The sequence below is a fragment of the Urocitellus parryii genome, chromosome 1 (genome assembly GCF_045843805.1).
Source record: "Urocitellus parryii isolate mUroPar1 chromosome 1, mUroPar1.hap1, whole genome shotgun sequence".
In the NCBI taxonomy this organism is placed as follows: domain Eukaryota; kingdom Metazoa; phylum Chordata; class Mammalia; order Rodentia; family Sciuridae; genus Urocitellus; species Urocitellus parryii.
The window spans coordinates 280,161,731-280,178,164 of NC_135531.1; the positions used below are offsets into that span (position 1 = coordinate 280,161,731).

Here is a 16,434-nt window from a genome sequence, read left to right on the forward strand (position 1 = left end):
TCCTCCACCCTCCTCATTGGGAGCCTCACACCCTTATCCTTCCCAGGGAAAGGATCCAGAAAGCTCAGGCAAAACGGGGATGAGAAAGTGCCAGTGAGAGACGTGTGGAACTCACTGTGCACCCGCTGCTGTTGAAGACCGGGATCTTTATAAGAGCAACAAGAGTGAGCTACAGAAAAGGGCAGCGTGAGGGCCCAGTGCTCAGCCTCGACGACCTCTGCCTGCATTTGATCAAGTTCAAGGGCATCTTTACTGTGTCCATGCAACACGAAGTCTTGGTCTTTCCATCCAAAGTGACACTTCCACAGTGACATTGTCCCATGGAACACAGAAACAGCCTGCTCAAGCAAACTGGAAGGCTCTGTCTCCAAAGGACAGTGGTGTCCTTGGTCGCAGCCATGTCAATGCCACAAAGGCAATGGCTCCAAAGTCACCCTGCTGTTTTGGTGACAGCAGCAGAGATGCGGTGGCCCTCCACCTTCCAGCATGGTGCCGTTTTTCACTTTTTGGCCATGCTGGGCCACTCTCCAGCAGGACTCCCCAGGCAGGAGGCACGAGGAGGGTAGCAGGGACGCCACCTGAGGCCACTCAAGGTCCTGCAACATCAGTAGCTCCCAGAGCTGTTCAGCACTTGCAGACTGTGGGGCAGACAGAGGCCCGGTGTTGGGTAAGCAGGGCCCAGCGCTTTAGCTTGGAACCGTCTACGTGCCAAAGAAAGGGAATCTGTTCTCCACACTTGCAGAGGAGCCTGAGTGTCTGTCTTTCATCAAGACCTGGCGCCTGGCTCGGCCGTGAGAACCCCTAGCTGCTGGTGATCTTAATGTGATTTACTGTGACGACCTGACATCAAAACATGCGATTTCACGCGGCTGTGCACCTGTCCCCAGGACCTCAGAGAGTAATGCCCGGACCTTGAGCGCTCGCCCACCTCTTCTGATGTCCCCCGCTCCACCCATATATTTTCTGCCAAAGCAACGGCAGGAAGAAGTTATTTGCTTCTCCTGCTCACCTGTCTACTGGCCACAGCTGCCTCTGAGAACTCACTGAAAACTTAATCTCACAGGAATCCACGATTATGAGCCCTGCGCTCACCTCTGTGCACGACTGTCCCCTTTCAAAAACTTCCCTTTTCACCCCGAAAGTAACTCCTGCTCCCTGCCTGGAGGACCAAGGGAGAGAACAGACGCGGCTGCAGTCCCACCGCCCACGAGACACCCGCCGCACACACGCGGGAGGCTTCTGTTTTGAGGTCCCTGGAAGTCCTCAGGATGGTCTGGGCTTTCCCTGCGAAGCCATTCTGGTTTCACATGATGCTCCTGTTTCAAAAGCCCCTACTCACCCAGGTCTCAGTTCTAAATCTGGTGGTCACTCCGGGCTTTCAGGCAGGACGCCCTGACTTCTCTAAGTGCACAGTGACGTCTGAGATGACGGTGAGCCCGCACGGGCTTCCTCCAGCCCACCATTGATTCTCCCCGCCCACCACCCCCTTCCTTTTCTTCTTGACTGCAGGGAACATGCCCTGCTCCGCATGGAGAGGCTAGGAAGTTGGGGGAAAGGAGGAGCCAGGAGTTAGGAAAGACGGGGTTCCCAGTGGCACCTAAGGGACCATGAGGCACCATCTTTGTCTACGAAACAGCATGAACACGCATCATTCCTTGGCACCGAGTCAGACGCTCAGGACAAAGGTCCTGCTGCTGACACCCTCAGAGATGACACCTGCACGTGGGAGGGAGGCCTGGTATGGACCCCGTCTCTTGGGAACTACACCCGGCGAGGGCGGCTCGAGGTTTCCGCTGCCTGCGAGCGAGTGGAGCTCCCTGCAGACCCCCTGCTGGGGCAGCCACGAGACGACATTGGAAAGGAAGGACACTGCTCACGGCAAGCTGGTGGTGGACACGCTGTGGCCCAGGCCCCTGAGGGCCCAGCAGGTGGCACTGGGAGAGAGGAGAGAGGAACAGGGAGACTCTTTCCAGGCCCATGGAAGCCCTGAACCTCTGCCTGCACCAGAGACGCCATGCCCTCGGCAGATTGCCTCTCGGGGTCTGGAGCCCCAGGATGGGAGCAGGCTGTCGGCTCCCTGTGCAGCTTGGTTCTAGGGCCTGCTGGGCTTGAAGTGATGGAGGAGAGGACGAGGAGCCTCAGGCCTCCCAGGGCCCAGGGCCCAGGGCCCCCAACGACAAAGCTTAGCTTGCCCAGGGGCACAGGGAGAGGGGGCTTGGCTGCGCTTAAATTGCACCTCAGCTTTAGAAACGAAAAGATCAACGAGACCCTGCAAGCCCTCCTCCACAAAGAATGCAGCTTGCTGGTCCTGAGAGGAGTCGCTCCCTGCCCTGGGGACCTGCGCACACTCCAGCAGGTGGTTCTGCGGTTCTGTGTGTGGCCCTGCCGGCTTCAAGCCTGCCCCGCCCCCTCTCGAGGACAGTCCTTCCCCCACCCACCACCACCCTGCCTCTGTGGTTGTCGAGGCGGCACTGTGACCCAGGGACTGGGCCTGCAGGGGCCGAGGAGGTGGCAGCATTCCAAACTGTAAGCTGTGGGTCTGGGCACAGCCTCCCTACGAGTCCACAGTGATTACTGAGGGTGGAGCACGCGGCCCACACTGTCTGCAGCTCCATGTTCATTAAACTCTCTGTTGTTTATCTGCATCGATAATAGTAATGTCTGGATCTTTATTAACCTACTTTATCCTTTCTCTGCCGTAAGTAGTATTAATACCACGGCCTTCCACTTGAGTATAAGGAAGGAGGCAGAGAAAGGGGAAGAAACTGGCTCAAGGTCACACAGGTCACACAGCCTGTGAGGGGGTAAGTGGGATTTGAACACAGGCAGCTGAGCCCTGGGACCTCTATGCCCTGTGTGTGTGCATTTGCTTGTGAATGTGTGTGTGTGTGCACGTGCATGTGGGCTATTTTTGATGTATTTGCTTGTGGTAGAGACACAGGACACAGCACCACGTAAGTTTAAGGGCAGAAGCTGTGGCTCCATCCCCAGCCCGGCCACCTGAAGGAGCCCAAGAAACTCCCGAGGCCCCAAGGCCCAGAGCCATCCCCTGAACCTTCCCTGCTGACCAAAAGGTGGACTGAGGCTCAGCAGTTTACGTCTCTCTGCGCTGGAAGGAGGCCCTGGAACTCAGCACCTCTTCGACAAAGTAACGTCACATAGGTGACACAGGAACGGCAACAGTCACAACAGGACAATCTGGGGTTCCCATCTGCAGACTGCAGGGCCCAGCATCTCCCAGAGTTCCTAGGAATGATGTGCCCAGGTGACTCTCATCTGTGAGGGGACGAGGGGAGGCCACTGTAGCTTCACTGACCAGAGCCCATGGTTTCCCAGGCTGACCGAGGCCACACAGCCCACCTGGGCCTCCAAGTCCTCCCTTCCAACCCTCGGGGGTTGGATGAGGTCATGGCCGAGACCCCTTTATGGCCCTATAAATTGAAGCTTATTAACGAATCCTGGAACTGAGATGTTCATGGCTGATCTCAAGAGAGGTGCCTAGTACAAGCAAGGGGCTGTCTGAAGACAAACGTCCCCACAACTATGTGGTCCAATATGGCAGCCACCAGGGTCCTGGGGCTGTCTCAACTCAAATTAATTAAATACACAGACGCCCCTCAACTTAGAATGGGTCTGGTCCCATAAGCCCACCCTAGGGGAAACACCTACGTGGAGACGCAGTCACAGCACCTAACCCACAGAACAGCCTGCTCAGCGCAGGGAGCTGGGTCATCTCCCCTGTGCCCAGGGGCTACCCGGGTGCCTCGGCCCAGCACAGCCAGAGAGGACCTGGAGCATGTTTCCCACCTGGGAAAAGTTCAGCGTTCAGAATTCCACCTTGGTTGCTATCGAAAGCATATTGTACCCTTGTAAAGTTGAAAGATCCAAAGCCCAAACTGGGAGGGTGGGGACCATCTGTCATTAGAAATTCGCAGTCACACTGGCCATCTTTCAGGTGTTCAGGAGCCTCACGGCTACTGGCTACGTACTGGGCAGTGGAGCTCTAGAACATTTCCCCACTGCAGAAACTGGGTGCAGCCTTGGCCCGACTAACCAAACGCTGTCCGTGAATGGAAGACGGCTGTGTCCATCTCATAGGTGCTGAACAACTGGTCCCCAAGATGCTGAGTCCTGCCTTCTGGAGCCTGTGAGTGGAACTTAGAAGGAAACGGGGTCTTTGCAGATGCCAGTAAACGAGGGATCGGGAGGTGGTCCTGAATCACATGGGTGTGCCTCAATCACATCATGAGTGTCCTTCAGGGCAGAGGTGGAGGCAGATCAGACACACAGAGGAGGAGCGGAGGGGACCACAGAGGCAGACTGAGTGGTGTGGACACAGGGGCCAGTGAGTGCCGTTGGCCACCGGGGGCCAGGAAGGGGTCTCCACTGGAGGTTCCAGAGGTGGCCGCCCGCCAGCACCTGGATCTCAGACTTGGGACTTCCAGGACAGTGAGAAAATACATCTCCACTGTCTTAAGTCACCAAGGTTGTGGAAGGTCACTGAAGAGCAAGAGGGACCTGGAGCAAGGGTCAAGGGAGTGCAGGTGCCGAGCACCCAGGACCCCTGGTGAGCCACCCAGCTACAGTCTCCACACCATTCCCATCACTGAAAGCGCCCGGCATGTACTCCAACAGGAGGTTCATAAACACAAGGGCCACGGGATCCAGAAGATCCTCTGCCCCTGGAGCAGAGCGTGAATAAAATCACACACCCCAGGGGAGGAGGAGAGGAGGCCGGGCTGAGCGCAGACGCTGTCCTCCATGCTTTGGCAGGAGGGGACAGAGGCCCTGGCCACCAGGACTGGGGTCCATATCCACAGCCACATTGTAGGATGTGAACAGCCAAGAAAGCCTGCAACCCTGGAGCTACCCTGAGACCTCAGGAGACCGCAGCCCCAGTGTGTTAGTATCCAACCCAAAATGCACAGCTGGAAAACGATATTCACTCCAATAAGCTGGGCGTGGGGCACAGCCCGCAGGTCCAGCTCCTCCAGAGCCCAAGGCAGAAGGATTGCAAGGTCAAGGCCAGCCTGGGCGATTGAGGGAGATCCTGTCTCAACGTAAAAAATTATATTAAAAAGGGCTGAGGATGGGACGAGGCTCACTCCACCTGCACCTGGGCCCAGCCCTAGGGCCACCACAGGAGAACAAGGGTCCTGCCCTAGGGCCACCACAGGAGAATGAAATACGCTGCAGAATCCATGACTCAGCAGCAAGTGTGTGGGGTCCAGGCGTCACGGCCTCTCGTCTCAGCCACGTCACACTGGGTGGCAGATACTGCACTGGGTACAGACAGTATCAGTGTGCACGGGGAGGCTGGAGGAGCGAGGCCCACAGGACCGGCCAGGAGGGCACCCGGGGGACATCAGGAATGGCTCCTGAGGGCCAGGTCACTTCTCCTACCCACTCTCTGCCCTTTACTCTTATTTCTGGCTTTCCTGCATGTGTGTATGTGTGTATGTGTGTGTATGTGTGTGTATGTGTGTGTATGAATGTGTATCTAGGTTTGTGAGTGTATATGTATGTGTGTGTATGTGTGTGTGTATATGTGTATGTGTGTCTATGTATGTATATGTGTGTGTATGTGTATCTAGGTTTGTGTGTGTATGTGTGTGTTTATATATGTGTCTGTGTGTATGTGTGTGTATGTGTATTATGTGTATCTAGGTTTGTGTGTGTATGTGTGTGTATGTATGTGTGTGTATGTGTATTATGTGTATCTAGGTTTGTGTGTGTATGTGTGTGTATGTATGTGTGTGTATGTGTATTATGTGTATCTAGGTTTGTGTGTGTATGTGTGTGTATGTATGTGTGTGTATGTGTATTATGTGTATCTAGGTTTGTGTGTGTATGTATGTGTGTGTATGTGTATTATGTGTATCTATGTTTGTGTGTGTATGTGTATGTGTATTATGTGTATCTATGTTTGTGTGTGTGTATGTGTGTGTGTATGTGTGTGTATGTATATCTAGGTTTGTGTGTGTATGTGTGTGTTTATATATGTGTCTGTGTGTATGTGTATTATGTGTATCTAGGTTTGTGTGTGTATGTGTGTGTATGTATGTGTGTGTTTATGTATGTGTATTATGTGTATCTAGGTTTGTGTGTGTATGTGTGTGTGTGTATGTGTGTGTTTATGTATGTGTGTGTATGTGTATTATGTGTATCTAGGTTTGTGTGTGTTGTGTGTATGTGTATCTGTGTGTATGTATGTGTATCTATGTTTGTGTGTGTATGTGTGTGTATGTGTATTATGTGTATCTATGTTTGTGTGTGTATGTGTATGTGTATTATGTGTATCTAGGTTTGTGTGTGTATGTGTGTGTATGTATGTGTGTTTATGTATGTGTGTGTATGTGTATCATGTGTATCTATGTTTGTGTGTGTATGTGTGTGTATGTGTATCATGTGTATCTATGTTTGTGTGTGTATGTGTGTGTGTGTATTATGTGTATCTATGTTTGTGTGTGTGTGTGTGTGTGTGTGTGTGTGTGTAGGAATCACCAAAAAAAAAAATACACCACAGAGGGAAGCAGGTAAGTGACAAGTCACTTCACAGATAAAGAAATACTATTGACAAAACCCACCAAATCGTTCCTCAGCTCATTAGTAAAGTCAGTGACTTAAAAGACAGTGAGAAGCGTTTCTCTTATCAACTTGGCAAAGGATTGAAAGATCCTCGTCAGTCAGTCCCGGGCTTCCGTGCAGCTGGACACGGTGCCCCTGAGCACATCTTCTGGATTTAAGGACATGGGAAAGTCCAATGTCATAGTTTTTAAATTTGGAGAAAGGGCTCATAAAACAATTAAAATGCATGTGTGAGAGAAAGAGGCTAGAAGGAAATGTCCCCGAGTTCTCACAGTGGCTACCTTTATAGATGCTGACAGTACAGATGATTTGAATTTTCTTCTTTAAAGTTTGATCTCACACATTTTCTATAATGAGCATGGATTACTTTTAACATCGGAATAACGTAAAACCTGAGGTGAACAAGTAGCCCTTCTGGCCACTACTTGTGTGATAAAGTGGGCCGGGGTGTCCCGAGTCGAGGGAGTAGACGTTCCTGCCCGTCGTGATTTGTCGAGCTGTTCTGGAGTGTCTGATTGGAATTCATCCTGGGGACTGATCATATTTCATGCTTCAAAAGACAATATTTGCTTTCTATTTGCCTTTGATTTAAAAAAGCAAGGAGGATTTTTATCAAAGTCAACGAGATAAATGTAATCCAATTATAAAAATAAATTCCCCTGACCTTACATTACTTCAGAAAAAGGAATTTTTATATCTTGTGAATTCTGCACAGCGCACCCATGAGGATGCCTCCGAATGGCCTCTAGACAGTGGGGTCAGGAACACCAGGATGAAGTGTCCCCAAGGGACCAGCCAGCTGCACCGTCAAAGGAGGCCGCCAACCCTGGAGCAACTAGGGAGCCTCTGGGTGGACAGTGAAGGCAGGCCTGTCCCTCACATCCCCCAGGACCTCATGGGGAGAATGACTCCGTTTACACATGTCCACCTACTCTGCACCAGAGGGTGGTGTACATCCGTCATCTGCCTCTCTAAAGCCAGGGTGCATAAGAAATTCATAATCAGCCCAAACGGATTGCCTTTCTCTTTTTTTTTAGTATTTTTTTTTAACTCAGGTTTTTATTGTAAAATGATACTTATTGAAACACAAGGCTTCTCATAGTATAGAAGAATGTGAAATAAAATGCAGTCCTACCACTCTTGTCCCTGGAGACAGCAGGCTTGCCGCTTCTGGTGTGCCCTTCCAGAGGCTTCTCACGCAGGTACAAACACCCATTTAATAAGCCAAATGTGTTTGTGGCTACGGTAGCCCCCGCTGATCTGCAGTTTCTTTTTCTATGGTTTTGGTTTCAATTACTTGCTGTCAACTGCAGTCTGAAAATATTAAGTGCAAAATTCCAGAAATAAACAATTGATAAATTTTAAACTGTGCGCCATTCTGAGTAGCAGGATGAATTACTGGGCCGTGGGCGGCCCCACCTGGGCGTGACTCATGCCTTTGTTGAGCAGGTCCGCACTGTATATGCTACCCGCCCTCTGGTTGTCAGAGGGGCCACTGCAGTTCTGCAGGGCTATGTTCCAGGGACCCCTATGTTACCTAATACTGGTCTCAAAATTCAGGAGTAGCGATGCTGACAGTTTTATTGTGTGGCACCTTATTCTACACGGTATGTCTTATTATTAGTTGTTGGTCTTTCTGGGCCTAATTTATATAGTCAACTTTGCTGTATGGCTATGCAGTGTCGGGATGAAAGCAGAGCAGGTACAGGGTTTGATACCGTCCACGGTCTCAGGCATCCACTGGGGTTCTGGACTGTGTCCCACAGACAAGGACGGGTACTGTATATTTTAACTTATTTGGGCTTACAACTGTGCCCAGCACTTTCAACTTAGCTTTGTCACTTAATATATTGGAATTTAAAATATTTGTTAAAAATACAGAGTCATTTCATGGGAAACACATTGAATGCTTGTTCTCTGGCATATCAGGAGAGGAGAACCCCTGATAGCAGAAGCTCATGGACATGGGGCACATGATCCCATCAACTATGAAAGTGAAGGTTTTAATTGTACATCCATGTGCTTTCATCAGAAGGCTCAGGTCTTCTGAAGCAAAGCCTTTCTACCTAAATTTCCTGGTTGCCACTGCACACAACCATCCCGAGTGCGTTTCTGCAGACACAAACAGGTGGGTGGTGAAGAGTGGAGGCCCATGACCCATCACGGCACTGCCCCTGCTGCTGGGAAACTGATGTGGCTCTGTCTTCCTAGGGCCGGGCTGGGGCTGCAGTCCTCGTGCAAGAGGGCGCGTGTGCGGAGCAGGTGGTTACTTAGTGAGAAAAGTCCTAAACACCCCAGAAACGGCACCATCCTTGTCCTGGATCACAGAGGACGAAGCTGACCCCAGAGAAGCTGAGAGACTTGCCCGAGGTTGCACGGCGCTTCGCGGGAAGCAAGGATCCAGTTTGCCTTCTGAATCATTCTGCAGAAGTGCCCCCGGGGGAGCCAGGTGGCTTCTCAGCTCCAGGGGGAGCGGGAGGAGAGGGGAGGAAGCAGTCGGGGGGGGGGGTGGCACTGTCACTGTCATCGGGAGCAACAGGCCGTGAGGAGTGTGGGCAGTGGGAAGGGAGGTGAATGAGTGGGACGTGCACTGAGTCCTTGCCAGCTTGGCTGTGGATGACCATGGAGCGGGGCGGTGCACAGGGCCACCGGTGGGCATCGGGCACTGCCCGTCTTCTGACTGTGTGGCACGACGTGGGGCGAGTGTGGTGAGTGGAGAGGCCTTGCTGGACGGTCCCCTGGGGCCTGGGTGTGGCACTGTCATTGTGCTCAGGGTGGACGTGAGGTCCAGCAGAACCCTACCCAGCAGGGTGGGCTCTGACACAGAGGGCACACTAGTGGGTGCCCAGGGACTGGGACACCAGGCAGAAGCCAAGGGCTGTGGAAGGGAGTCCCCAGGGACAGGTGGCCTGCAGCTCAGTGCCTGAGGAGCCAGCTGGGCATGGGGACGGTCCAGTCAGGACTCTGGGGTCAACGATGGAGCCACAGGAGGCAGAGCACAGACCACGCCGTCCGGGTGTCGCCGCCGTGCTGAGGTCATCGTGCCTCAAGTTCTTCCTGTGCTGGGGGTGAGGCCCGTGTCCACAACCCACGTGCTCCAGACACCGAGCAGAGACGAGGCCTGGCAGAGAGGGACGCCAGCAAGGCCACGGGCCGGCCTGCGCGCTCACTGCCCCAGGAGCCCCCCAGTTCACAGCACCTCTCTTCTGGTCTGTCATTTTGTGGGGCCGGGGTGGGACCCAGGGCCTCACCCTGCCAGCCAGTGCTCAGCCTCTGAGCCACAGCCAGCCCTCGGGCACACCCGCTTTACTTATAAAGAAGTCTGCTGTGTCACACCCGCAGTGGCCTCCAGGACCCGGTGCGCGCTGTCCCCCTCTTGTATCACCTTCTCTCCTGCTGGAGCTGAAGACTCAGTGGTGGCTGCTCCGCCCGCCCTGGTCCTAGGGTGACAGGCGGCCCCATGTGGGCACTCAGCCTGAGTGGCCGAGGGCAGTAAGGTCTACACCACCCGGGTCTGCATGGCACCCCACGATGCTGGTGGGACAGGTGATGTGCCTCGGGATGCTTTTCTCAGGATGGTCCCTGCTGCTGGCTGACCCTGAGTGCCTGGAGGCTGCTCCTTCTTGGCCTGGGTGCACTGGTGGGCGGAGGAGTCCTCGCCTCCCTCTGCCGTCAGATGCCAGAGGGAAAGAACAACAGGGACGTCCGACCCAGGCCTAAGGGCTACTTCAGACGGGAAGGGACAGGGTTCCCTGTGACTGGCCAATGCCGGCTTCTCCTGCACCGGGACGGGAGCGGGAGCCGAGGACAGGGCTGGCGGGGTGCTGGCCGGTGCTGTGGGCTGCGGGGAGCCGTGGCATTTTCTGACCCACCACCAGGACTGCTCCCTTCCCTGCAGCTCTTCTGGTTCATCACAATCGACTGGTGTGGGTCCAGGGTCGAGTGTGGTGGGCTTTGACAGATGAGGAGGAGACTGAGGGAGGAGGGAGAGGGCCACGGGCCGGCCTGCACCTCCTCCCCGCTGACCGTCACCACAGAAGCAACCTGCGCGACTCCTGAGTCCTCCCGTGAGGAGCCCCGTGCAGGGGACGCGGGATGAGCCCTGGTCTGCTATAAAGCACCCCGAGGGAGACACGGAGAGACGCCCACCAGGTCGTCACTCGGAACCCGGGACACCATCAAATGTTTGGAAAGGGTACTCACAGGAAGGGACGGCCCCGGCGAAAGCCTGCCGTGTCGCATCAAAGAGAACCCGCCCCATGGCCCTGATGAATGACGTGGACTGTGAGGATCAGCACCACCCAGTACAGGCACGAAGGCCCGAGTGGTGTGAACACACTGTGTGTGCGACCAGAGCGGTGAACAGATGAGCTCTGTGCGTGTGACCTTTAACAACTGTGATGCATCTCACTGTCATACATACACGAGAATAAATAGATGAAAACCAAGAAGACCTGCCAGGACCTCTAAGTGTTATCAAGGAGACGGCGGCTAGACCCCACGTAGGGCAGCACAGAAGCCGACAGCCTCCTAGGTCACGGGATGACCGACTCAGGTACAAGGGCTGGGGTCTGTCCCCACCAGAATGCACGGAGGCACCGTGTGGACAGAGGGGGTCTTCAGGAGGAGGTCGGGCCCCCACGCTCCTACCAGGGGAGCAGGTGGGCTGTCAGGAGCGGGTGGTTGTGGAGGACTGGCTTGGCCCTGTCCCTCTCACCACGTGGCACCCTCCCCCAGTGATGGCACAGCAAGAAGGCCTCACTGGAGGCCGCTTCTCCAGCCTCGACTCCCAGTCTCCATTACTGAGCCCACAAACTTCTGTGGTTCATGATCTACCCAGCGGGAGGCGCTCTGTTACGACAGCAGGAAACGCCAAGACGACACGTGGCCCCCAGACCCAGTGGTGGGAACAGCCAACATGGATTGTGCCACAGCCCCTGAGGGATGGGCCCATGTGGCTCTGTGGGGCGCCTCTGCCTCCAGCCCACACAGCCGCCATCGGAGCCTCGGCCAGGACGGTCACCCCGGCCTCCCCCTCCAGGTCCACACGGGTGGCCGTGGTGGGACTCAACTCTTGGCTGCTGGAAGGAGGCCCTGGGAGCCTCCCTCGGTCCCAGGCCTCTCCCCTGGGCCTCTCAGGCAGGGACTCCTCTGAGCCGACAGGAGGGTGTGGGCGTGAGAGCCCAGCTTCTGCTGTACTCTCCTCAAGTGAGTCACGCAGTGTAGACCACACCCGAGTCCCTGGGCAGCCCAGAGCCCGCCCACCACAGGGGTCACGTCATGATTTTCAAGTGGAGGTCAGGCTTCTCTACCTGAACAGTTCAGTGCCCGTCCCGGTCAGCTGGCCAGCGCAGGTGTCAGGGCCAGGATGTGCCCCCTACTCAAGAGCAGGGAGCCCAGGGGGACCGCCAGCCGCCCTCCCCTCCTCCTGGATGACACAGACCCAAGAGCTGTCAGGAGGGTCACTGGCAGTGCCTCCCCCCGTGGAAGTGCCCGAGGAAGGCCCCTGGGAACCTGGTCACTGAGCACTCCACGGAGGACCCTCTCAAGACCCTTGGGACACCAGGCTGCCGGGCCTCGCCCCAGAACTGCCGACCCCCTCTCCAGGGCCGGGGTCTGAGAGCCTGGGCCTCAGCCAGGCCCAGCTGAGAACGGGGCCCTCCCAGGGTGGGCCGTGTCCCCATCCTGTCCTACTTCTGTGGTCACAGAAGCACTATCTGGACTGTATTCCACCCCAGCCGAGAGCAGGACAGGACATCGTCACAAAGGAGGAGAGGCTGACTTCTGAAGGCTTCGCCCGGAGGCCTCCGTCCTGCTAAGGCACCCCCGACCCTCCGTGTGTGTCTGAGTTAAAACGTGCCAGCGGCTCAGCCTCGGAGGGACGTGGGTGGGCGCACGGACTCCGCTCACCTGCACTCGATGAACCACTGCCGGATCTGATCCCGCAGGCTCTCCTTGATGTCCGGGCCCTCCGTCTGCTGCAGGTCGTTCTTGATGGTCACCAGGGCCTCCCTGTAGCCCTCCTCGTGCCGCAGCTGCACCGCGCTGCGCAGCAGGTTCACCTTCTCCGCCTGCCTGATGGTGGCACTGACTTGGTCGAAGAGAGGAGGGGGATTCTGAGAAGGGGAGAGAGAGAGGGGGACTGTAAGCCACAGCACTGAGAGGTCCTCGGTGGCGTCCTTCCAAAGGCACCTCGGAGACGCCCAGAATCCAAGACCAGGCCTGGCAGCAGCCTCAGGAGGTGGCCCACCCCTGGGGGGACACGGGGCTCACTCCACACAGCTGCCCAGACGCAGGGGCCGGCTGCCTAGGGACGCGTCCATCCAGTGCTGGCCCACGAATGCCCCCAGAGGCCCAGCGATAGACTCTGGGTCCCCAGGAGGCACCACCAAGTGGCAGTGGAGCTCCAGGAGGTGGGCCGGTGGCGCTCCCTGGGAGTGTGCCCTTGAAGGAGACTGAGGGACCCCAGCCCTTCCTTTCTCTCTTTTGCTCCTGGCTGTGAGGTGAGTGGTTTGGCTCCGTGGCCCAGCACATGACGTGCTGCCTCCCTAGAGGCCCAAGGCAAGGGCCCATCAGTCATAGACTGAAACATCCAGAACATTGTGCCCAAATAAACCTTCTACCTTTTCAAGTGGATTTCCTCAGGTATTTTGTCACAGTAATGCTACACATTCAATGAGACGTCTACAAATGCCTTCACACTATGGAAAGAAAAATTTGACCACGCTTCCCGGTCAGTCGGAGGACAGGGAATGTAGAGGAAGAAGGCACTGGAAGCCAGAACCTGAGGAAGGAGCTGAAGTGCTCTGATTTCAAGAAAGAAGACACTGAACACGTCCACTCCGTCGCTACCAACCTCCGGGGAAGGAAATGACACAGCAGACAGGCATCCTGTGGTAGTGAGCGTTTTCAGTGGACGTTCTCCCTTGAAACCCACTAGACCCACCCATTGGCACCTCAACTGGCAGCAGAGCACCCAGAGGTGCTGAGCCCCGCAGATCCGCCTCTGCAGGGGGCTGGCAGGGGCAAAGGCACAGTCACGTCCCCTCAGACTCCTGAAGAAGTGGGGCTGGTGGGACGAGGTCAGCACGAGCCAGGGCGGGGCACAGGCTCACGCAGCCGTCAGCTGCTGCCCAGGGCTTGCAGGGGATGCGGGGCGAGGTCTCGGAGAAGGACGGCGCGTCTGGGGCTGGGGCACCTGGAATCAGTCCGAGGGCCGAGGGCCGGCTCTCCTTGGTGGACAGGACCGAGCTCTGGAGGTTCTGAGATCCGCCGGGAGGTCAGGCCGAGGCTGCCGAGGGCCAGGGGACACGTTCTCAGGGGTGTGCCAGCTGGTTGTTAAACGGCTATTCTTGAATCCTGAATCATAAGCTGATCCTCGAGCTCATTCATGAAACGAGTTCTCAATACTCCACTCCTCCACCCCAGGTCCCGTCCCCGTTGGCCATGCTGTTGGGGTCCCTTGTCTCTGCTGCTGTAGGATGGAAGGCCACCCACCAGGAGCCTCTTCCTGTCCTGGCCCGGGTCCCCTCCACAAGCCTCCCTCAGAGCCTGTGTCCTAGCTGCGCGCTGCTCCACAGCTTCCAACAGCCCCCGCACGGTGCCCTGCACCCGCTCCCTGCTCTGCCCGTCACCTTGCTCCTCTGTGGCACCCGCTCCCTGCTCTGCCCGTCACCTTGCCCCTCTGTGGCACCCGCTCCCTGCTCTGCCCGTCACCTTGCCCCTCTGTGGCCCCTGCTCTGCCCGTCACCTTGCCCCTCCGTGGTGGCCGCTCCCTGCTCTGCCCGTCACCTTGCCCCTCCGTGGTGGCCGCTCCCTGCGACACTGAGTGGGACTCTCTGCAGAAGCCCCAGGACAGAACCCCAGGGCCTGGGCCCGGGAGCCCCTGCCGCCGTCCCTACTGGGCTGGCTGTCTCTGTGCCAGGCGGCACCAGCCAGCAGGCGGGCGGAGCCCAGGACGGCCACCTGGCGACGGCATCCAGAATCGTGGGGGCAAGAGAGCAGAACTAAAGTCCGTCCACTTCAGAGCTGTGGGCAAGAACGTGGCAGCGAGCGAGAGCCCACAGAAGCCACCCGCAAAGCTGTGGATTTAAGCCTGTTACTGTGAAGGGGACAGTTGGTCTTGATTCCGCCCCTGAAGGCGCATGGTCATGTTCCCAGGTCTCCACTGAGATGATTCTCTGCTGGGGTGAGTCCCGTGAAGCCACCTCCACCAAGTCACGCGGCTCCTGTCATCCTCCGCAGGTCCCCTCCCAGGTGGGTCCTCACTGGGCTGCATGGCCCCTCCGCTCTCCTTCCTCACAGCCGGGACCCAGCAGGCGAGTCTGGTTCACGTCCTCTCAATAGCTTTGTAAGAGGAGATCGGCAAACTTGCTCAACATCCACAGTCCAAACAGAAACCACTCGGCTCCCGCGGCACTTCCTATCAGCCACACTGAACAGCCATCAGGTTGCAGCCCCACATGTTCCTTCACCTTATTGATGTTCACATGGGGAGCCCACTGAACGGATGAGGAGACAGAGGTTCAAAGTGGACCACACCTTCTTCATCATTCGGTGTCAAGTAAGGAGCCAGCAGGAAGTCCCTGGCTCCCGTGGCTCTGCCTGCTGCCACGCCATGCTGTGTGGTTAATGTGTGTGCATCTCTGTGTGTTTCTTAATGTCGACTTTCTCTGACAAGGAAATGCATTTGGTCATTTGGGGCTTCCTTCTCCAGTTGGTTTTGAATCGAAAGGTTATAATGCATTTAGGTCCCTTGTTAATGAGCACCTCTTCCTTTAGGCTACGACATCTTTTCCTCTTTAGCAACTTTGGTCATATGGAATTCGAATGTGTTAACTCGTGGTAGAACAGCAACTCATTTAAAAATAAATTAGGAATGTTAAAGGGAGCCAGAGAACACAATAACATGTTCTATATTGAAACGCATCAGCTATAGAACGATGCATCTTAATGAAGGCTTCCCTTGTGAATAAACCATTATATTTACAAGCTTTCCACTGTTAATGACCCAGAACGGGATAACGAAACCTACATTTATAGCAAGGTCCTCTGTCAGCAAAAATATACATATTAATAATTGATGTTGCTGTAAAATAACGCAGGGCTTCCTGAGTCTGTGGGCAAATAGCACGGCACGGTCCATTAACTTAAAATGCTTAGCTAATGTTTGATGGGCTTTGTCTTTAAAACTCCTTCTTCAAATTAGGAAGACGGAATGGACATTTGTCCAAATGAAATGCTGCTCCATCTCTCAGTCCCCAGTGGACGTGCACTCAGGGCTGAGGACGCTGGCAGCTCCTCCAGGCGCTCCTGGGGCGGGGACACTGGCGACAAAGCTGGAGCAAGGAGGGGGCGCCATCCCTGGCTCATGGCCACCCAGAGCCACCTCTCACCCGCTCTGTGCAGACACTGACCGGCTGTGCCTGGGTCCTCGCGGGCACAGAGACGCGAGCTCGGCCCTCCGGGGCGGGTGCCCCACGCCTCGGCTCTGACGGCACACGGAGGACTTCGGGGGTCCGTTTCGAGATGGTGCAGAGGGGGGTGCCACAGTTGACAGAAACCAGCCACCTGGCCCTGCGTTTCCTTCCGGGCAGCACAGGTACCGCGCATCTGTGCGGGTCACACAGACGGCCCCGGGGAGCGCAGAGGCTGCGGCAGCAGGAGCCCAGCGTCCCCAGGGTGGACCTTTGTTTTAGAATCCACAATTTTAGCAAATACAGAACTACCAGAGACCTCAAGTGTTTTTCCAGTTCATTAAGTCTGATTTTTAAAAAACAAAAACAAGACAAAAAAACTCCCAGCATCTGAAAATTTTGCTTTTTTAGGAACTTGAGCCAAAGTAGT

At 55.6% G+C, this 16,434-nt stretch overlaps 1 protein-coding gene across 1 annotated transcript in view; it reads right to left on the bottom strand.

Moving 5' to 3' along the window:
* Drc11 (dynein regulatory complex subunit 11) overlaps positions 1 to 16,434 on the bottom strand; it is a 124,754-nt gene that overhangs the window by 86,242 nt on the left and 22,078 nt on the right. Inside the window, exon 6 of the mRNA XM_077799725.1 lies at positions 12,499 to 12,704. Coding sequence (XP_077655851.1) covers positions 12,499 to 12,704 — 206 coding nt within the window. The remainder of the gene's footprint in view (positions 1 to 12,498; positions 12,705 to 16,434) is intronic.